The following is a 23,154-nucleotide window of genomic DNA, read 5'->3' as shown; positions in this document are numbered from 1 at the left end:
GGGATTCAAACTCACAGGTCTCTGGATTACTAGTCCAGTGACAATACCATTATGCCACTGCTTCTACCGTATTAGTTAATAATACCTTTAATAGGAATCCCTATCATATATCCACTATGGTGGTGGGCTGCAAGGAGAAAATGTTTTCACCTTGCTTGAGGCTCATGTATTTGGGCTTGTCCTATTTTCTTCACTGCAGTTTAATTTAATGAACTTGAAACCTAGATTGACCATTATCGTTCAGTATTTTAAAAGCATACATTGTTTTTCTTTCCAATTGGTCACTGTTGGCATTCACAAATGTGTTTGCCAATTTATTATTTGTAGTCCCCAGCGAATTTTCAATACACTTTGCTAATTTGGTTAATAGCTATTTGGATTCCACACAACAGGACGGCCTATCCATGTTCCTCTCATGATGTGGGTATGCCGGCGTTGGACTGGCGTAAACACAGTAAAAAGTCTGACAACACCAGGTTTTAGTCCAACCGATTTATTTGCTAATAGACTCACAAGCTTTCGGGGTAAGGGGCTAACCCTGAAAGCTTGTGAGTCTATTAGCAAATAAATCGGTTGGACTAAAACCTGGTGTTGTCAGACTTTTTACTATGTGCCTCTCTCCCAGGGCTATACTCACCTTTACATCCCCAGGGAGGTCCACTCAACAGGGTGAACCTGTTGTAAAGGATGTTTGAAAACATGTCAGGCGTTCAATATCTGATGGTGGTGGGGGTCTTTAATCATATGGGAATGTATTGCAATGTAGGTAAATCAGTTTCATGGCCATTGTATGTGTGAATCGATTACATCGACAGCAAGGGGTGGCGAAAATCGGAAGTCGTGATCTCACTACAGAGCTTCGTGACTTTCAGGTTTTGCCGGATATTGAGCTCCCGCTGCCAATACCATGGACGGTGAATGCAAGCTCAAGATTCCGCCCATTACGCAGGACAAACTTGTTGTTATGAGAACGTTAACTTTAAAGTCACATCTCTTCCCCCAGAAAAGCAGACTTTATGGGTGGTTTGCTTTCCATTTGGGAACCTGCTCTCATTGCTGATGAGGGACTACAGCAAACACTGACTGCATGTGGGAGTCACATAGTATTTCACAATACCTACAGAGATTAGCAAATGTGGCGTAATTACGGGTACCAACATGGCTTAGTTGGTACAGCACAAAGGCCAACTCCAGGATAACAGAAAACTACATTGCAGAGATGCTATTCTTCAGGTAAGATGTTAAACTCAGACTCTAAAGCAATTGTGCACGTGTGTGTGTGGGGTGACGGGGGTGTGTGTCTGTGTGTGAGAAAGTCTGTATGGGTGTGGAGCACTTTGGGATATTCAGAGTTGTAATAAATGTAATCTTTTCCTCCTTTTGACCAACCTAATCAAATATAGATTCAGAGCCTATCAGAATATTCGCAGGTAAAAATGAATTATGTGACATGAGTAATGGATAAGTATATTCTTATAAGTTGACATATACATTTATACTACTCCAACAATTTAGCACAATTAATGATTAACTTGCAAATATGATATGCATATTAACACCCAAATAATATATTCTCTAAGGCTGAGTGCTTAACCCTAATCTCAATCTTAACCCTAATATGATGGTTTATCATTAACAAAATGATAAAATTAAAATATTAATTTTATATGAATTGTTACTAAGTACTGCAGGTGGCACAGGAAACAAAAGGTGGTACAAAACAGGGTGTTATTTATATTTCATTGGTGCAATGTTCATGTGCGTGTATTGATTTCATATTAATCTGATAGGATTTGCTTTGAACTAATCAGCGCATTGATATTTGGTTTGTATTGTAATTGTCAGTTATCAATGGACTACCAATTTGCTCATATTTAATTGGCAGAGAGACCTTATGTGTGCTGTGTAATGTCGAATAAATGGTAACCATACAGAAAAGAAACATTTCCATTGTATAATCAATTCAAGTTGCCACTCAATTGTTAAGACAACAACGTCAAATTTAATGCAAACCTGACCTTTGACTTTCTAATTTAGACCCGATATTGACTGATCTTTTAACCCAACTGGATGGACTTTATAGAAATGAGACACAGCTATTATTATATGTACAACAAAAAAGGAATATTTCCCGGTAAATTTAAATAACACACAAGTTATTGTGGATGTTAAAGAAATCTTGGAGACTAACTTTATTGTAAAAATTGAACAGATCTCCGATTTACACTTATTCCAATGTACAGACACCTGTTAGAGCTTTAATGTACATCCACATCAAGGAGGTAGAAAAAAGGGTCAGATTCTTCAGGATGTGTCCATTGTGTGTACAACTTCCTCCACAATTTCGAGTTCCAGTGGAGCAACATTTTCCATCAGAAATGCCGTTGTCCCCCTCCTGTATTTGTAGTTGCCTTGCCTGGTGAGAAAAAAAAAGATACATATGGCAAAACACATACTTTCCCAGTAACAGGACATTTCCTCTACAAGTCATCCTCTTGTCAATATGACAGTACTTTTGTGACTTTTTTTAAGAAAGGCAAAGTTGAAGTATATGGCTACTATCAGCAAACTATTTTAAATAGATGTACACAATTGGTTTCAGTTGCTTCACATTATGTTCTCACATGTACAAAATTCTTTGCTGAAAACAATACCATGGTTTTGCACATTCTTAAAAAAGCCCCACCATCCTATTGGTGGAAACTAGAACTTGCAACAAAATTTAAGATTCGAGAGGTCTCCCTTTTAAGACAGAGATGAGACAACTTTTCTATTAGCGGACCATTAAAGTGTGGAATTCTCTTCCCCAGGAGGCAGGGTCTTTAAGTTTATTCAAGACCGAGTTAGGTAGATTTTTGTTAGACGAGACAATCATGTGTTATGGGGACAGACAGGAGTAGGCAGCTGAGACCGCAACCAATTCAGTCATGATCTTATTGAATGGTGGCTCAGGCTTGAAGGAGTAATCAATCTACTCCTGATCCAAAGTCCTATGCTGGTAAATGGTGTCAGAAGAAATAAGAGCAGCAACAAAACATCTGCACTTTAAACAGATGTTACATATTTACATTAAAATTCCTTTACAAAATATCCAATTCAGTCAACAAGCTGGAGTGTATTAAACATTTATAATTTAGTAAGCTTCGAAGAATGCCAAACCAAACAATCCTTTGTATTTCTGGGGATATTATTAATTATTATTGAAATTAGGATGAAATATATTCAGACTAGGAATTTTTAGTAAATTCAAAATTAGTGAGAAAGGTGTCCTTATTCCCAGTAACTGGGCAAGAAGCAGAACTATATAGACTAGTGCGTCTTCTATAAAAATTATTCAGTGAGTCAAGGAATGTAGGACTAGTAGAACGTAACTTCTTTGAGAGGGGTGCAAGTTACCGTTTGAAGTAGACTGTTTTTTCATGATCCCTGTGAAATCTGAATCAGATATTTTTGAGCTATGAATGAAGTACAAGGATAAAGTACAACACAGCCAAGTGGAAAACAGATTAATTATCCTCCTTCAGATGAGGTATTAAACAAAAGACCTGTGTGTCTATTGCAGCGTTTCAGATGTTAGATATTGCAGCCTCAAAGGCTAAGGTGTTTCTGGGGTCTTGTCAACATTCCTCCTACAAATAGCACCATCTTCGGTAACAGATTGATCACTGATCTTATGATAAAAGCAAATTACTGTGAATGCTGAAATCTGAAACAAAAACAGAAACTGCTGGAAAATCTCAGCAGGTCTGACAGTATCTACGGAGAGAGAATAGAGCCAATGTTTCAGGTCTGGATGATTCTCCATTAATCTCATTAGTGTTTCTGCAAATCTCCAGTGACAAAATGGCTATTGTTATCTCCCTAACAAGAAAATGCAGAGGTGATACCACGCACTAATGAACAAAACCTATGAAGAATATTTCATGCCTTTGGAATGAAAGAAGAGAGACAATATAAATGGAATGGTATAATTTAAGGGTGTGCAGGAACAAAGACTTGGGGTTTCATATATATCAATCTTTGAAGGTGGCAAGACAAGTTGATAAGGCTGTAAAAAAAGCATGCAGAATAATTGGCATTTATAAATAGAAGTTACAGCAAAGACAGCATTGGGTGGCAAGATGGCACAGTGCTTAGCATTGCTGCCTCACAGCGCCAGGGAACCAGGTTCAATTGGATGACTGTCTACGTGGGGTTTGCATGTTCGCCCTGTAGCTGCATGGGTTCCTCCGGTTTCCTTCCATGGTGCAAAAATGTGCGAGTTAGGGAGCAGTTGGGTAAGTGGAACTGAACCACTATCAGATCAGCCATGATCTTATTGAATGGCGGGGCAGGCTCGAGGGGCTAGATGGCCTACTCCTGCTCCTATTTCTTATTTGGAAACTTTGAATACTATGTTTTTCCCAAGTCAAGTGTTGAAATCTGTTCCCCCTCCTCATGTACCAAAAGCATCAGTGTATGGTATGGATATGGATATGGATCTGTGGGAATCGGGTATCTGGCAATATCTCACACAGGAGACTATTATTCAGGTTTCAATACTGAATGCCAACATGTTATTAAAAAATTTGAATGAATGGGGTGGAGTTTTGGGAGTGGAAGAGGTCCAGACAACAGAACAGCTGAGCCTGATTATTCCTTATCCTATGTCCACAAATACTGGAATTAGGCATAGAAATTCCAGTCAATTTTCTCTTCTGTAATCCAGTCTAACTGTAGTATTATTACAGCCACTCTAACCAAGAACAGCTAACTCAGCACAGGCTAGGGACTAAATCTGAAAATGTCTTCTGACATAAGGTCACTGACCTGAAATGTTAACCATTTCTCTTTCCATAGATGCTGCCTGATCTGCTGAATATTTCCAGCATGTGCAGTATTTTATACGTGTAGAAAATCTGAAACCTTGTTAACCTATATGGTATCAGCTCTCTGTGATGCTTTTCAGACTCTCTAACTCTTCTTCTTACGGCTAATGTAGAGCATTAACTACAGTTTTATACTTATGGTCACCCAGAAAATTGCACCATAAGTAGTGAAGTGCATCATTGAGATTCTCCCTTCACGTTTGTGAACTGATTACGTTCCATGATCTGTACAGAATGACCACAATCAAGCACTGACTGGAGAGTTTTAAATTTTCCATTTGTGCATTAAGTATCAAACTTGCCATCATTCAGCTTGAATTTTTACATTACTTTCCCCACTTAAATGAGACACAAAAAGGGTTTTATAAGAATGTAATATTTATATTTACCTCAAGAGATCTGACTATTTTAGATGTTTTACAAATGGTATTTTTACTTCTACAATTTTCCCACTTTACAAAATTAACTACATTCAATGCAGGCAATATAGTGCAATTTCATCCTCTTTTGTAAGGTTTCTTTCTGTTAAGCCGCTGACAAAGGCACACCTGCACAACTTATGTTTAAGAGACTGCATAGACAGTCTTCTGTCAAAGACCCTCTATCCCCCCCACCACACTCTACACCTGCCCCCCCCCCCCCAACTCTGACACCATGTCCCCACAGGAAAAATTTCCGGTGGTCTTGGGAAAAACCTGGAACCCACCATACTAGGAAATTACTGATGCAATCTAGCTCGAACGCCTAGCACTGCAGCACGGCTAAATAATTTTAAATTGCAGAATTTCCATGGAGTAAACAAAGAAATATAGTGCAAAAGAAAATTAAAAGTTGCTTACCGTACACCTTTCTTATTAGCAATGTCGAAAGGTCTTAGGTAATCCAATTTATTCTTCGTTATCACACACAAATCAATGTTACTTCCTGACCCAAGATCACTGAAAATACCGGCAGCAATGGCATCTCGTACAAGTTGCTTAGCCTCTTCCTCCTATAAGGAAAGTTTTATAGATATGTCTCATCAATTGGAGTGAAGATAGAAAGTTAAAATAATTCATAAATTGTTAAATATGAAAATATCTATGTATGGATATCTATGAAGGATGATCTAATTTGTCTTTAGCTACAAAGATCTATGTACAAACACTAGCAACTGATACTTCGCACCAAAGGATAATTTGAGGCACTTTGGAAAATCGAACAGTTTTCCTGCCAGCTATTATTCCAAGAACTCCATTTCATATCCTTAACTCAACACTGTGTTACATTTCACAATTAAACAGCAATAGCTCCCTCTATTGGGAGAACTACAGAAATGAGTTTACTTGCAATCATTTTCGTATTTTTTTTGCATATTATTTTTCACCAAGCGTAACATATGTGGGAATGCATGTGTATGTTAAGGAAACTATACAGTCTTAATTACGTTTTTGTATATGAAGTGAATCTGCTCACTGTAGATTTAACAGTTTACCATCAGTGCAACCTACGACATGTTTTGCGACGTCATGCCTGGAAGTCAAATAGGATATTAAAAGAAAGAAAGATATAGAAATTTGAATTGAGTTTAACTTCTTGTTTTCACAAATTATTGGATGACGCTTTTTAATAGTCATATACAAGACGTTGCAAGTTATACTCCATCTGATTCTGCCTTTGTACTGACCAAGAACAAAAGTTACATACAAAGCAGCTTTAACAGTCTTACCCAATTAAAAAAACTGGATAGCACACACAAACTAATGGTGTATGATTTTGCATTCTGCAGGAAGATCACTTAAAAGGTAATGCAGCTACTATGTGCACACAACGCAGAAGTGAATCCGAGGAGAATCCTAAAACTATCTCAACAACAATCAAGCCTATTCCCTCTGCATCATGTGCATTCTCTTGTGACCTGCACAATACATGTGATAGTTATTAAAAACATTCATATTCTAATATCTTAATCTTTGAGAGATTTGTTCAGGGGCACACAGTACTTTAAATTATTAAACCTCACGACTTTGCAGATTTGTTTGCTTTTTTCTTGTATCATAGATCTTTTTTTCAAACCGAATTAAAAATGCATTCAGCTAACCAATAAGGAACCTAGCAAATAATTGACATTAGATTGAATTTGTGTACATTTCAAGTGAGTCTATTAGGAGATGTTACAGCTTTAAACCATCAGTATTGATATTTGTGGCAAACATAAGCAACTGGCAATTAGCAGGATCTTTTTAATAGAAATCAAAACCATGTCAGGCAAACATAAAACCCAAGTTCTCAGGAAAGGTTTGAATTTTCGATTGCTTTCTTTAGAAAGAGACAACTTCACAGTGACTATGAAGAAAGTCCATAAAACTAAAAGTAGGAAATAAAAGCAGGAAAAGGAATTTACTCATCATCTGAGCATTAAACCACATACCAGCTCAACAATGAAGGCTGCTTACTTACACCTCAAAATTATCACTGACACACTCCTAACTTGCTAACACTGTTGAAATCCTCACTTATAGCTTTGTCACTGCAAAGCTTTATCTCTTCAACACTCCCATTGTCAGCATCCCATTTCCATTCTGACAAAATTCTAACACATGCAGCACATTAGAGCTTGCATTTTGTTTCTTTTCATGGGGTGTAAGCATCGTTAGCTAGCCCACCAATTGCTGACTATTGTCTGACATGGTGGTGGGAGTCACCTTCTTGAACTGCAGCAGGCTATGTGGCACGGTACACCCACAATACAGTCAGGAAGGGAGGACTTTAACCCAGTGACAGTGAAGGAACAGTGATATAGTTCTAAGTCAGAATAGTGTGGGGCTTGGAGGGGAATTTGTAGTTGGAAGATGTTCCTATGTACTGTTACCCTAGTTCTCCTAGGTGCTAGAGTTAAAGTTTAAAAATTTCTGTCAAGAGACCTGGTGAGTTGTTGTAACGCAAATCAGGATGGCCGAGTGGTCTAAAGCGCTGTGTTCAGGTCACAATCTCCTCTGGAGGCGTGGGCCAAATGCACATAGGATACAGGGTGATGTGTTAAGGTGGATTCATAATTGGCTTAATGGTAGGAGAAAGAGGGTGATGACACACAGTTGCTTTAGTGACGGGGGCCAGTGAACAGTGCTTGCCCCCCTATTGTTCATCATTTATATAAATGACGTGGATGACTGTGGGGGATACGATCAGTAAGTTTTCCGATGACACAAAGCTAGGCTGGGTGGTTACAGTGAGGTTGAGTGTCTTGGATTACAGGAAGGTATAGACCAAATGGAATTTAACCCTGAATGTAAGGTGATACACTTTGGAAGGAGTAATTTGACAAGGAAGTATACTATGAAAGATCTGCAACTAAAAAGTTCCGAAGAACAACGGGACCTTGGCGTGTTTGTCCACAGATCTCTGAAGGCGGAAAGGCAGGTAAATAGGGTGATGAAAAAGACATATGGCACACTCACCTTTATCAATCAGGGTATAAATTACAAAGGCAGAGAGATCATGATGGTGTTGTATAGAACTTTGGTGAGGCCATAGCTGGAGTACTGTGCAGTTCTCGTCACACATTATAGGAAGGACATGAACGCACTGGAAAGGGTGCAAAGGATGTTGCATGGAATGGAACATTTAAGTTATAAAGAGGGGCTGGATAGGCTTGGGTTGGTTTTCTCTGGAGCAGAGAAGACTCAGGATGACCTGATTGAGGTGTTCAAGATTATGAGGGGCATAGACAGGGTGGATAAGGAACAGCTGTTCCCCTTAGCTGAAAGATCAATTACAAGGGGACACAAGTTAAAAGTGAAGGGTGGAGGTTTCGAGAAGAAGATCTGGGTAAAAACATTTTTACCCAGAGGATGGTGATGGTCTGGAATGCAAACTGCCTGAGAGGGTGGTGGGGGTGCAATGCCTCACATCCATTAAAAAGTGCCTTGATGAGTACTTGGCATGCCATAACATTTAAGGCTGTGGCCAAGTGCTGGCAAGTGGGGTTGGGTGGGCAGGTTACAGCCTTTCATGTTTTGATGCAGACTCAATGGGCTGAAGGGTCTCTTCTGCACTGTAGTATTCTGTAATCTCACTGCTGCCACTGGGCACTAGTGAGCGTGTGTTTAATGCTTTGGGTGGGCTGCTTTGTCTTTTTGTTGGCTTTCTTGAGTGTTGTTGGAGCTGCATTCATCTAAGCAAGAGGACAGTGTTCCATCACACACTTCATCTGCCTTTTGTAGATAGTGGACAGGCTGTGGGGAGTTAAGTGGTCAGTCATCACAAAATTCTCAGCTTCTGAACTACACTTGTAGCCCCAGTATTTTTATAGCTGGCCTGGTCAAGTTTCTGGTCAATGGTAGCTTTCAGGATGTTGATGATGGGACTCAGTGATAGCAATGTTATTGAATGTCTAGTGGACTTGGTTATACTTTCTCTTGTTGGAGACAGTCATTATTTGGCATTTGTGTTGCATGAATGTTATCTGCCACTTACTAGCCTGGTCTTGCTGCACGCAAGCATAAATTGTTTCAGTATCTGAGGAGTTACAAATGGTACTGATTACTCTGCAATCATCAGCAAACCTCTGCACTTTTGACCTCGTGTTGGAGGAAAGGTCACCGATGAAACAGCTGAAGATAGTAGGACCTAGAGTACCACCCTGAGGAACACATGCCATGACGTCTGGGGCTGAAATGATCAACCTCCAGCTCTCTTGCTTTGTACTGGGTATGACTTCAATCAGTGGAGAGTTTGTCCCGTTATTTCCATTGACTTCAATTTTGCTAGGTGCTACTACTCAAATTTTGTTTCAAGAGCAGTCATGTTCAACTCACCTGAAGAAACATGCCAAACTCCATAGACTTTATTTCCCAACGTATTGATTTCAAAACTCTCATCTTCAAATTCATCCATGGCTTCACCACCCATCTTCATCATCTTCCCCAGCCTGACATCTCAGATCGCACCTTCTGGTCTTTAAAGTTTGGTCTACTGTTGTTTATCCTTCAACTGTCCATAATAGATTACAATCTTAAACCACCCCTACATACTACAGGGGCCATAACTATAATGTCAACACAGCATCAAAAATTATTAAGCTTGTTTCAAAGAATGATAGAAACCATACAGTGCAGAAACAGGCCATTTCAGCTCATCAGGTCTGCACCGACCACAATCCCACCCAGGCACTACCCCCATATCCCTACATATTTACCCGCTAATCCCTCTAACCTACGTATTTCAGGACACTAAGGAGCAATTTTTAGCAACCTAACCTGCACATCTTTGGACTGTGGGATGAAACTGGAGCACCTGGAGGAAACCCATGCAGACACGAGGAGAACATGTGAACTCCACACAGTGACTCAAGCCAGGAATCGAACCCAGGTCCCTGGAGCTGTGAAGTAGCAGTGCTAATCACTATGCTACCATGCCGCCCACAAGTTTCAATACTCAGTCCAAGAATAAGCAGAAACAATTCAAATTTCCAAAAAGACCATGCAAAATAAATTCTCATTAAGTGCAAGGTTTAGATATTTTGAGACCAAATAAAAAAATACCATGACTGTGCACTAAGTTAGCTGCTCATACACATAGTTAGTTATGATTGTCCCTCGTATCCATCAGTTATTCAAAAATATGGATTTTCACATGCCAATTCATTCTTATGAACCTGGAAAGAAATAGCATCCACTTCAATAGGAATTTTAAAAGTCTTGTATCTGCAGTGCAGTTTTGCTAGCAAAGCAAGAAAATGTAAAGCAGATTTCCTATGACATTGCTCATGGGTACTTTGAGGCTTGAAGCATGTTATTCCATAGAAGTTGTCTCTACTGAGCTGATGCCGCCAGTTTGTTTTTCATCGCATTCTCACAGCTGTCTCTTAAGGGCTTCATTTATCCATCAGGACAACAAAAGATACTAAGGTTGTGGGCTTGAGGGTTGGAAGGTTGAGGCTGGGCTGGTTCTGTTGGTGCTGATTGTGTAGCACTGTGCGTCTTCTGACACAAACATTTGAGAATCAAGGAGATTTTGCCAGAACTATGGATTGCGTCCCCATGTCAGTGGCAGTCAGCATACAGGGCCAAATTAAAGGTTTTCCAGCTCCCTGGACAAGCTACCCTGGGATCCCTCAGACAATATTACACCTTTTCTATCTGCTCTCTTCATTCAGTACTGTTACTCCTCACCCTCTGGAAGACTCTCTCCCAGAATTATCACATGCTTTGGAGCCTATTTTAAGAAAATATACATTTGTGATGGGGTAGGGAGAGGAAATATCATCAAAGCTGAAAGGAGGTTGATTTTTTTCCCCCAACAATCTTAATTGGCTTTGTGGCATCATATGATTAACTGGATCAATCAGCAAAGTTACAGGCTCACCAAAATCACAGAATCTTCTAATCATACACACAGTTGCACAGAAACAAGACTTTCAATCGAGACAGATATGTTTTCAGAGATGATTAGCATGGGAAAAATAATGGCACAAAATTTTTAAAAATATTCGTATGGGCAACCATGATCCAACTACATGAGCTATTTTAGATAACCATTTTCTTTCCCGGCTAACTCAAGTCAATTCTAAGTGGAATTCTTTAGCTGCAATGTCTTCAAATTTTTTCTAAAACGTTTCAACAACCAGTGAAGACCCAATTTTCAAAATGAAGCAGATTCCTTCATCTTTTAGCACAGAGATCAGACACACAATTTTCAAGATCAACTGCAAATGCTGGCAAATGTTATTATTAACATCACTAACTTAACACACAGCAAAAAAAAACACAATTGCTTACAATAACTTACTTTAGGCATCTCATCCCCTGGAGTTTAAGTGTTTTACCTTAAAGGAGCCTGCACAGAATGATGCTCTACAACACAAGTCATCTGTGACAAGCAGCCTTTACAGCACTATCTGTTCACCTCCATCAGACCATCACAGAATGTGTCCCTGGGCTCTTATGTGCAGCTCGATTTACTGCCAGATGACAAATGAGCAGCACTTGCACAAAGTGTGAAAAGGTCTACACCAGACATGTAACGGTCACCTCAGCTGTATCACAGCGCACAGCAAGCTTAAGCAATACCAAAAGTCATTAAATTGACCACTAATGGCCACTTTCAGAAGGTACCAAAGGATTTAACACTGTGTGAAATAAATAAAAATCTCAGCATGTACTGCTAATCAACAACTGTGTTTGATAAAATATTTATAACATTGCCAATCTGCTGCATTTAATACAAGGAGGCACTCTAAGCATTGTCATTTTAGAAAGTGATTTATATATTGCTGCAGTACTGAACTTCATGCAGGTTCGGTTACTGGTACACAATCTGAGATTATACAAATTAATTTCTGACAGCTGTATATTGCATCTGTGCTCATTATCTGAAGAACTGCACACCAACAGGAATTGGAGCTTATCGAGGGAAGAGTCTAGGCCTTAAAATAGCCTACTGTTGTCAAGAATTCTGAACTTGGAAGCAATAAATTTGTGAACACAAATAACAACCAATTTGAAGCATCTGGAACTTTAAGCAGTCATCAATGAGCAGTGAATTTTATCACCACATCTTCCATACGAAAACACAAATGTTTGAAACTTAGAAACATCTTCGTTGGAAGAAAAAAGTGTAGAATAACATTTCTATTGCTACTGCTACTCTGTACTTATCAACATATTTTCATTTAGCAGATTTTCACAGTAACTTCATTGCAATGTTAATGTAAGCTTACTTGTGACACTAATAAACAAATTTTAAATAAAATATTTTTGTCTTTAAGGTAAAAATTCTTGATAAGCTCCAAGCTGGCTATTAAAAATGTTTTCTTTTAAGACAAATAAAGGTTTAACAATAATTTGAGCTAATGTTAAAATTTAAACTATAACAAAAAAACTCTATAGCAGCATTCATGACTGCATTTGTCTCAAAGGACCTTACAGTCAATGAAGTACTTTGAACTGTGGTCACTGTCTCAATGCAGGAAACTCGCCAGCTAATTTGTGCACAGTACATGCCTGCAAACAGCAATGTAACAATGATGCTGATTGAGGGACCAACTGGAGAACATTGGAGATAACTCCCCTGTTCTTTGAAATAGTGCTATGAGATGTTTTACACCAGAGGGGCCATCCAGGCCTCAATTTGATGTCTCGTCCAAGAGACACCTCAAACAATGCAGCACTCCCTCAATACTGCATGCAGGCATCAGCTTTGATTTTGTGCTCAAGAACCTGGAATACATCTTTAATATAAATTATGTGAGCACACAAAACATAACATGATTTTCTATTCAATATTATTTAATCTACAAGATAATTCAACACTATTTGCATTCAGCTGTTAAGCAGTGTAAACTGCAGGCAATCCTCAATTGTTTATACAAACTACGGTTAATGCCAAGTTATATTTTTACAATGGAGTAACAAGTTTTTTATGCAAAAAGGTAATGTATACACAGTTAAAATTATCCTAACCATGGGAGGGTATAATGCTACTGCTAATTTTTGATAGCTATCCATTGTATTTAATGAAAATGACTCAAAAGCTCAACATTATGCTCAGAAACTCAATATTATGTTTTACGATTAACAATCCTTCAGCAATTTTATGTTTAACTAAGAACTTTGACTTTTAGTTTATTGGAAAAGATTATTTTAATATTTATATGCTTACGAATTTAACATTTTTATTATTATGTATTTAAGTAGCAAGACTAAGGAGTTCTTTAGTCACGATGTATGCATAAACTGTTCAAGCAATTTCTAATACTTCCTCTTCTGACCATTTTGTAGCACCTAAACGATTATGTTATTCGTGCTACAGAAATTTGGATATCTATTTTTCAAATCATTTACCCTTATAATGAAAAGCAAAATCTATAAGCACTGTTTAAAATTTAAATACTAACACTTCTGGGTTTCTTTATAAAGTCTTATCACTGAAAGTTTTAAGCAAATGGTTTTCATTGTTAGTTTTAGGGGAATAAAATCAAATACTATGATTGTGAATTCAAACAAAGTGCCTTTTCCCCATTGATTTCACTGTTCTTACATTAAGTATGTTACTTTCAATGCAAATTTAACATCTGCCACCCCTAGAGCCTTAGGTTGCTTTCAAGATAGGTTTGATCAGTAATTCAAGTTTAAATGAATTCATCAGCAGTATATGTTTCAAACAACACTGATTTGGTTACAAACATTATCAATAGGAATTTAACATGATTAGTTCACAAAGCCACCATTAACGTCCATCTAGAATAGAAATAACGAAGCTAGCTTATGCCAGGATACTAAAAAAATACAATGTCAATATTTTGACATAAATTTTTTACAACACAAAACAAAGCTAGTTGAAAATAAACTAAAATATACATAATGCATTCTGTAATCTGGCTGCACGTTGCATAATTCAATAAAATATGGGTTTTGTAAGTATTCCTATGGGAAAGGACAATTAATATATTCAGAATTCTTTTTACAAAATGGCAATTTTGTTTCCTCCAGGTTATGCAGTGTAATTGTCCGAACAGTCAGCACAGAGTGTAGAGCTACTGAAATAATGACACGATAGTCCAAGAGCCTCAAGACTTTTTTTTAAAACTGCTTTGTCAGAGTATTCACCACGACACTAATAGTCTTGCTTTATCTCCATTGCCTGCTGTCTTGATCTGGTAAGCAAACCTCACAGCAAGCGGTCACCTTTCTATGGAGTCATTAAAACTCAAAATGTCAGCTGGTGGTAGTAGCCTGTGGACTTCCACACCTGAGCCCTATGGCAGGCACACACAGGCTGTTTGGATCACTGTCAGTTACAAACACAGAATTCATATGCAGCCTGTCATTACTCTCCCATTTTCCATCTGACAGATGTGATCTAAATGAGATTGATTAAAGTGTGTGTAATTCAGAGGATAAAAAGTTTTCAGTTAATTTCCACCATGTTAACAGAAAAATTGTTTTTCAATGCCTTCTCTCAAGAATTTGAAAAAACGCATGCCACTTCAGCCAACTTTTCATTGTAATGGAACTGGCACTTTGCAACAATAATAGTTAATAAAAGTGTGGAAAGGAGTGGGGGGGTGGTGTGGCTGAGGACAGTCTTGTTCCTGGTGACTATATATCACTGCTGTTGCGAATGTTGAATTTCTGCCACTGTTTAGTGATAGGAAAGCAAGAATTGAAACAACCTCTGGTGGCACTGAGCTCTGGAATATGTGCTATTATTGTGGTAAATGGGAGCCGAATGATGTGATGCATTCAACCAGCTCTTGTTTGCTATATAAAATGCAATACAATTCAATATAATTGGCCCATGACAGTCAGTGCTCGCTTTATTTTGCTATGGTCTTGAGGAATTTCTGCTGCCTCCAAGCATCCTGTCTTTCAGATCAAATGTGTTATTTTTAGGGCAAAAAGCAAATTAGTGACTGTAACTATTAGAAAGCGCCAGAGTGAAAGACAGCACTTTGATACACACTTTAAAGATAGGTATTTGCATTGCCTCCATTTCTAACTTTTGTTCAAAATTAGCATTCAACTTGCAAATCATGTTAAAACTGACCAAGTGTACAAATTCATATTTATTCTTCCTATGGAATCTATATGTTGGAAATTTCAAGGACAATGGAAAGTATTTATTCCCTTTGCTCATAGGTGTCTCTTTCACCGTCATCCATAAAAACACATGTTTTTGTCCAAGCTTTGCTACTTGCTTCGGATACCGGAAATAATAATCACTATATTCTAATATTTCTGAGCATCAACACCGATAGGACAGCAATATGTTGATTCTTAAAATTATGCAGCCACTTTCATCAGGATTATATAAATTAAACTTCTAGCTTGGTAGCAAACCTGCATTTTATTGCTAATTAAATATCTGACTCTGGAATTAGTCCCGTGATTGACCTCAGTTTTATCAAAGTGAAGAGACATTTAAAGATCTCTTTGCAGTCCTATCTTGTATTAAGTAAATCCAGCAACTGGTTAGTTTGCTACTACACAACTTATCAAGCTGTAGTTACTGATGGCTGGCTGCTTAGCCATTGTCGATACTTAGCTTTTGGGACTGTAAGTCAACCCTAACCTTCAATTCAGGTGATTATTGAGGTTCTATAAACTAGATGGGAAATCTCAAATACTTTTCAGGAAGTACAAATTTACAAGGGAAAAAAACAGACACACATCATTTAAGTCCTTGACAATCTCACAGAGGCCATGAAGGTAAATGTCATGGTGCAGGAGAAGATCAGATCTGTGCAAGCATCAGATTCAGCCAAGAAGGAAACTCATATAGTTACTAAACAGTAGTCAGCAACCTAACCTTTACATCCAAGTCTGATCCTGTTCACCTTACAGCCACAAACTTGCAGTTTCTGGTGGGGTCACAGATTGTAATCTAAAGTCAGCCAGGATTCCTGCTATAACTTTGCTCTTTCACCCACACATGCAATTGTTAAAAATATAAAAACTAGGGAGTCACTTACATACAAGTCAGATTCAGAGCTCTCAAACTCTATTGGAGTGGGCTTATGAAAAAAATACATTTCATTTGTGAGAGATGCCAGCCTGGATCTAATCATTCTTGTTCTCCTAACGAGCGATGTGACGATCCTAGCCTCCTGAAGTTGGAATTCTCTGATTTCAGAGCACGAGAAAAGACGGTTCAGTTCATGCCATAGGGCAAGAAACAGAGAGGTAAGGAAAGTGGCAGAGGAGGGTACTAGAATGATTTCGCATCACGGCAACAGGCCTGACGGAAAGAAAATAAAGCAATGAAGAATTGCAAAAACAAGAGGTTTATAAAAGTCAGCAGGCAACCAAGAAGAGGCAAATTGAGAAATACCCAGAAATGTATAATAGAATATTATTTAAAGAAAACCTTGTATTAACAACTGAAAATATAAAATGAAGTACTGAAATGTTACTGGTTCTATGCTATTTTCATGGTGCATTAAGCATTATTATGTATATACACTGAAAACAAAGCAAAACATAAAAAGAAACAAGAACAGTGGTCATTTTGACAAGGGACAATATTGTGGGCATTTCATTCCTATTTATGCCTCCTTTCTCATATTTAGTTAGTTTTAAAATCAAAGTAGAAATTCTGAAAGGCCATCCAAGCACAAGAACATGCATATTCTACTTTGCAAAAGCAGTGCATTGTAAGTACTGCATGAGCTTAGCTGATTTAGTTGTTTAAGGTAGATCCATAGCTGCCCAAATGACAAATTAATATCGTTCTATAGTAGTTGTTTGGTGCTTGGCATCACAATTCTGAAGCCTATGGGCCCATCAGGGCTGAAACTGCTCAGATCTTCAGCAATCTATAAGTGTCCCTCTAGAGGCCGGTACTTGCATCAGTATAAAATATGATACCATAAATCAGGCTGCAGAAGTGGCACTTGTGCACATCACCATCCATCTCACCACTCATCTCTGAAGGGTCTTGGGTAGAGCTTATCTCTCAGCTGTGCAACAAGGGACCAGACAATCAAGCAACTGGCATTGACAAAGCATTTGCTGCTTACATCTGAAGACTACAACTCAGAGGCTGTGCACAAAACAGGTCCTGCTGGTACTGCTTTGCCTCGGGCACTGGCAGAACTGGTGGTGGCACATCTTCAAAAGCAGCGAGTCCAAGTGCTAGCAACCCACAGAAACCGGGTAAGCCTCCAGCCTCTGTTCTTTAAGTTGGAGTGCCTTCAAAGCCTAAAAATGTGACTGTAGGGCTCAACAGCTGCCATCGCAAATCTGATATGGCTGCAGTTTTGAGTAGTGCTCAAGATTCATGCAAAAGAATATTTCAAGTTGCCATTATTGCCTGTCATGGATTTATAAATATTGCTCAGTGTCTGCCGTGGTGAGCTTCTCATGGGACTCTACTACATGACAACACAAGAGAATGAAAAAGCAGGCCAGCTCTTTTGAAAAGTCTGACTTTAATTTTGCTTACATTTTATTCATTCATTGATTACTTTTAACAATGATTTAGTGCAGCAGGGATCTTCATTTCCAATGGATTTCAACTGCTGCCTTAATTAAACTGGCATAATTACTTCATAAACACTAATTTACAAGTTGAAACCAAGGGCGGCAGGTCATTTGCTTTTAAATTTTATGCTGTTGTATACATACCCTTTATTCACTCTCGTCCTCCTAAAGCATTTGACAAGTAGTAGAAAGGAGAGTATTGTTAAAATAACAGCACATGGCACATTTAGAACGAAAGTAAAAGAGCTCCACAGGCCACGATTGTTTAGAATACATTAGTTACTTCCATTAAAATCTTGCAACTATGAGAAACAAAGGTATGTTCAAACACAACCTGTTTTCTCATTTCTTATATTTGAGAAGCCCAATCTCTAACTGGAACAATGCATATGAAGTAATCAATTTTGTAAATTTCCCACCCCAATGCTGGATGCTCAGAAAACAGGTTTCTCTCTGTTCAACAGGACAAGAGGAGAAAGCCAAAGCCAGTGAATTATTTGTAGCTGGTTAGGAAAATAGAACTCCCCAAAGGCTCAGAGAATTTGTACATTGCTCCAAGGTGGAACTGAATCTAAGAGATCAAAAATGTCTCTTCTCAGTTCAATTAGGGGCATTGCAATTGACTGCAATGTTCAAGATGGAAGCTGGGGAAAAACATTTCAAATGACATGATGTATTGGTAGACACCTAATTCAGCTGTAATACCTAATGTGAGAATTGTAAGCTGGCTCTCCCTGTCTCAGTACTCAGTGTGGGCGAAAAATGGAAAGAAAAAGTGCAAGTTAAATAAAATGGATGGACAACAAAACTTCTTTTGTCTCTCCCAGACATATGCCATGATTTAATAAAATTCAATTTGAATTAGAAAGCAGCAAGCTAGAACTTGGAACATCAGCCATTCCACCAATAAGGAACATTCAAGTTCTTTTGTGCTGTTGGGAAGGTCAACTCACCAGTCCATAACAGAAATGGATTGGTTGATGGCCAAGGAACAAGTTACTCAAATGACACAGTTTTAGAAATGTACATTAAATGCATGTAAATGTTTTAGAAATGTTACATGCACTTCGATGGTTTTAAAATATGGAACATTTGTCACGATTTAGCTCTTCATGTGTGGGAACTTAACATGTTAATTAGAATAATTTATCTTTTCAATGTGTTTATGTGTTGCCACCCAAAATACACTGATTTTACACAAATGCAGAGGGCAGGATTTTCCAGCCCTTCCCAATCATGGGATCTTCCAGTCCCACTGATGGGATCTTTCGATCCCAGTGAAGTCAATGGGATGGGGATTTAAACGGATCACTGCATCTGCCACAGGGAGACCCACCACATCAGGGCTGGGAAGTCTTTGCAATACTTATCTTGTACCTTCACATTTACTAAGCTCACATGCAGATACTGAGTTCTTCCGAGTAAATGGAAAATAATTTGTCTTGTACATTCTTCCCTTGAAAATACAGAACATTTCAACGTTTTATTCAGAGGGATTTGGGTGTCCTTATATACATGCAGGTTAACATACAATTACACCAAGCAATTAAGAAAGCAAGTAGCATGTTAGCCTTTATTACATTGGGACTGGAGTTATAAGAGTAAGGAAATCTTAGTGTAATTATATAGGATTTGGTGAGACTACACTTGGAGAACCATGTACAGTTTTTGTCTCCTTACCGAAAAAAGGGACTACTTGGCCCTGGAAGGGATGCAATAGATTCATTAGATTGATTTCTGAATGGAAGAAGGGCTATCCCAGGAATAGAGATAAAATAGCAGGGCCTATTTTATCTGTAGTTTAGAAGAATGAGAGGTGATCTCGTTGTAAAGTATAAAATTCTTATAGGTCTAGATGAGGTAGATGCTGTTTCTCCTGGCTGTAAGTGTGGTCTCAGGATAAGAGATCAGCCATTTAGGATTGAACCAAGGAGAAATTTCTTCTCAGCTCGTGAATCAGCCTCTGGGCTGCAGATGCTTTGTCAAAAACATTCAGGCTTCAGATTACTAACTTTGGAATCAAGGGATATGGGGAGAGGACAGGAAAGTGAAATTGATGTGAAAGTTCAGCAATGATTGTTTTCAATAGTGTAACAAGTTTAAGTGGACATTTGGACTACTTCTGTTACTTATGAATGTTCTTAAGATTCGTTTCTTTCCTTCTCCTCCTTCCCGAAGTTTTTCGCTCTTGAAATGTCCTCTTGAACTGTGTACGGTCAAATACATTCATCCTTCACCAGAATTGCCTGGAATCAACTCACCCAGGTATATAATTCCAGAATATTTTCAGCATAATGTAAAGATGGGTAATATATAAAAAATGAATAGCCACTAAGGCTGCAACTCAGATTTCCTACTTTTGAGATTACTTGACTAATACATGTTGCTCTATATTCTTATAATTCATTACAGTGCATCTAATTATTAAATTAATACAAGGTATCCCATTTTTAAAAGATACTTTCCAGGAAACTACTACTTAAATCAAAACCGTTTATATTGAGCAAGTTATCCCATTTTAATATATGAGAACATGGGTTCTCAACCCAAGATATCTGACTCCTATTCACAATAGAAACATGAAACAAACAAAAGACAATGTAAATAAATCTTCTCCATTCTCTGTGATGTGGCAAAGAACCAAAAAGAGAATAAGTTTTGTTTTTCTCATTTCCTGTAAAATACAGCTACAGAACACATCCCCATGATATAGTTAGCATATTTCTGTGAGATCAATTTCCCCTTTACTCATATTAATTTGCTTCATGCCTTAAAATGACCAAATTCCGTGCGCTAAATTTCCTCATGGATGTGGATACTCGACGCATTTCTTGGCAGCTTCTCAGCCTCAGCCCTTTTCCTTTCACAGGGCCAGTGACCGCTCATTGGGTGGCGGTGGGGTGGGTGATCAGTACACTAACAGGGATCTGGTTGGGGTAGCACTCATGGATCTTGAAGGGTTCAGAAGGCCCTGGGGGGATCTGAGTTGGATGGTGGTGATCAAGAAGGTGGACCCATGCTTAACCTCCTGATGTAAGTGTGAGTGTAAATGGCTGTGGACTTAGCCTTAGTGAGGATGTGTCCTTGGCCATCAATAGGAGGAACATGTTCCAAGGGGATGCATGAAAAACCTAAACTAATAGTTTGCTGTCAGGCGCTCTTTGACAGAGTCAGTGCTGACACGATGGGCTGAATGGCCTCCTTCAGCACTGTCAGGATTCTATGGATTTATTTGTTTCAACTACACTAAAACCTCTCTATTCGTATTCAGGATTACACAAAGAGAGTATAGCCTGGAGATAGCGGTGCAGTGATAATTTCACTTGTCAAGTAATCCAGAGGCCCAGGCTAATGCTATGGGGACATGGGTTCAAATTCCATGGTAAGAAGTCTTATAACGCCAGGTTAAAGTCCAACAAGTTTATTTGGTAGCAAAAGTCACTAGCTTTCAGAGCACTGTACCTTCGTAAGGTAAGTGAGAGTTCTGTTCACAAACAGCATATAAAGACACAAACTCAATTTACAAAATAATGGTTGGAATGCAAGTCTTTACAGGTAATCAAGTCTTTAAAGTACAGACAATGTGAGTGGAGAGAGCGGAGAGAGAAGGTACACATAGTCTGAACCTTTAAGACTTGATTACCTGTAAAGACTCGCATTCCAATCATTATTTAGTAAATTGAGTTTGTGTTTTTATATGCCCTGTTTGAGAACAGAACTCCCACTTACCTGACAAAGGAGCAGTGCTCCAAAAGCTAGTGGCTTTTGCTACCAAATAAGCCTGCTGGACTTTAAGCTGGTGTTGTGAGACTTCTCACTGTGTTTACCCCAGCACCAGCATCACCACTTCAAATTCCACAACAGCTGGTGGAATTTAAATTCAATTTTTAACAAATCTAGAATGTAAAATTAGTATCAGTAATCATGACCAGATAATTATCATCAGTAGTGGTAAAAAAAAATCCATCTGGTTCACTGAAGTTGTTTAGTGAAGTATATCTGCTGCCCTTACCTAGCTTTGGCTTATATGCAAATACAGACCCTTGACAACATGGTTAATTCTTAACTTCCCTTTGAAATGGCCAGGCAAGCCAATCTGCTGTATCAAACTGTTACAGAAAAGTCAAATAGACTGCAGAAAGTGGCTCACCATCACCCTCTCGATTGCAATTAGGAATGGGCAATAAATGGTCTTGCCCACATTCCAAGATCAAAACAAAAATGCAGGCTAAAATATATATGTTTTGTTAGAGAATAACAAACTATGTTTACGTAATGTGCCAGCCATTTACTGCAGTGCCTACAGAAAACCATTTTAAAAAGAATTCTTTCCCTAATGACTGACTGGTCAACATAGATACATTACCATTTCAAACCAGGAAAGGATACAGCTGATGCAAAACCTACAACTAAATTGTGACCATAGTTTGAAAACCAAAGCTAATAACATGCATTACACAAAGAATTCAGTTCAGGACCCTTATTTTGATGAGTCATTACAATGTAACCTATTAAATTACATATGATTTAGTAACATTATGGTGCATATTAAAATGGTTCAGCAGAGAATGGCATCTAAACGGAAATCACCAGTAATGTAAAGGTTAAGATTTATGAACTAAGGAAACATGCAACTAGAAAAGGCCATCTAGTTTACTCCTTCTAACAAACTATATACAAATTTTGCACAGTACTCATTTTAACCTCCCAAGGGAGCAAAAGTCCAATTTCCAAGCAATTACACTTTTTTTCCCCTGACCTGAAAGCAAATCAAGCAAAATCTCCAGGATATCCCTCTAGCATTCAAATCCCTATCACTAAACCCTATGCCCTTGCATTTCACATATAACACTTTCATGTTTCCTGGAGAACTGGGAAGAATGTCCTGCTGCACATTTGGTGATCTATATTCATTCTTATCATCTTTGGTTCTTCCTTTAACTAAATAAGTATTAGCAACTGTTATCTGACATTAGCAGCTGTAAAAAATGTTTTGGCTGATGCTTGTTCTCCGCAAAGGACAACACATATACACTTCAGTGCCCTTACATTCAATTAAGCATCAACGTTGGGTATTGCAACATGTCACTACCTGTTCCGTCTGCAAAACAAGGAAGCCTTACTGTGTGCCACTGCTCAGCTATACTGTTTCCAAAGGGCTCTCCCCAGTTGACAAGGCTGCAACAAAACTACTAACACGAATGAGTGTGCATGGAATTGCGAACATCCATTGGCTTGGACTGGGAAGTGAATAGGAGTTAAGAGACAATACCAGCTTTGAGTACATGCTCATCTAAATCACAGGCTTCAGATGATGGAAAGAT

At 38.4% G+C, this 23,154-nt stretch overlaps 1 protein-coding gene across 1 annotated transcript in view; it reads right to left on the bottom strand.

Annotated features, from left to right (window-relative positions):
- Positions 1-2,156: 2,156 nt before the first annotated feature.
- Positions 2,157-23,154, bottom strand: part of psmb7 (proteasome 20S subunit beta 7) — a 64,940-nt gene continuing 43,942 nt past the window's right edge. Inside the window, exons 7-8 of the mRNA XM_080212077.1 lie at positions 5,708-5,859; positions 2,157-2,416 (exon numbers count right to left, since the gene is read on the bottom strand). Of these exons, the coding sequence (XP_080068203.1) occupies positions 2,305-2,416; positions 5,708-5,859 (264 nt within the window). The 3' untranslated portion in view covers positions 2,157-2,304. The remainder of the gene's footprint in view (positions 2,417-5,707; positions 5,860-23,154) is intronic.

Source organism: Carcharhinus amblyrhynchos, chromosome 25 (genome assembly GCF_965287045.1).
Source record: "Carcharhinus amblyrhynchos chromosome 25, sCarAmb.v2.hapA, whole genome shotgun sequence".
In the NCBI taxonomy this organism is placed as follows: Eukaryota; Metazoa; Chordata; class Chondrichthyes; order Carcharhiniformes; family Carcharhinidae; genus Carcharhinus; species Carcharhinus amblyrhynchos.
This window is presented reverse-complemented; position numbering and strand designations above follow the sequence as displayed.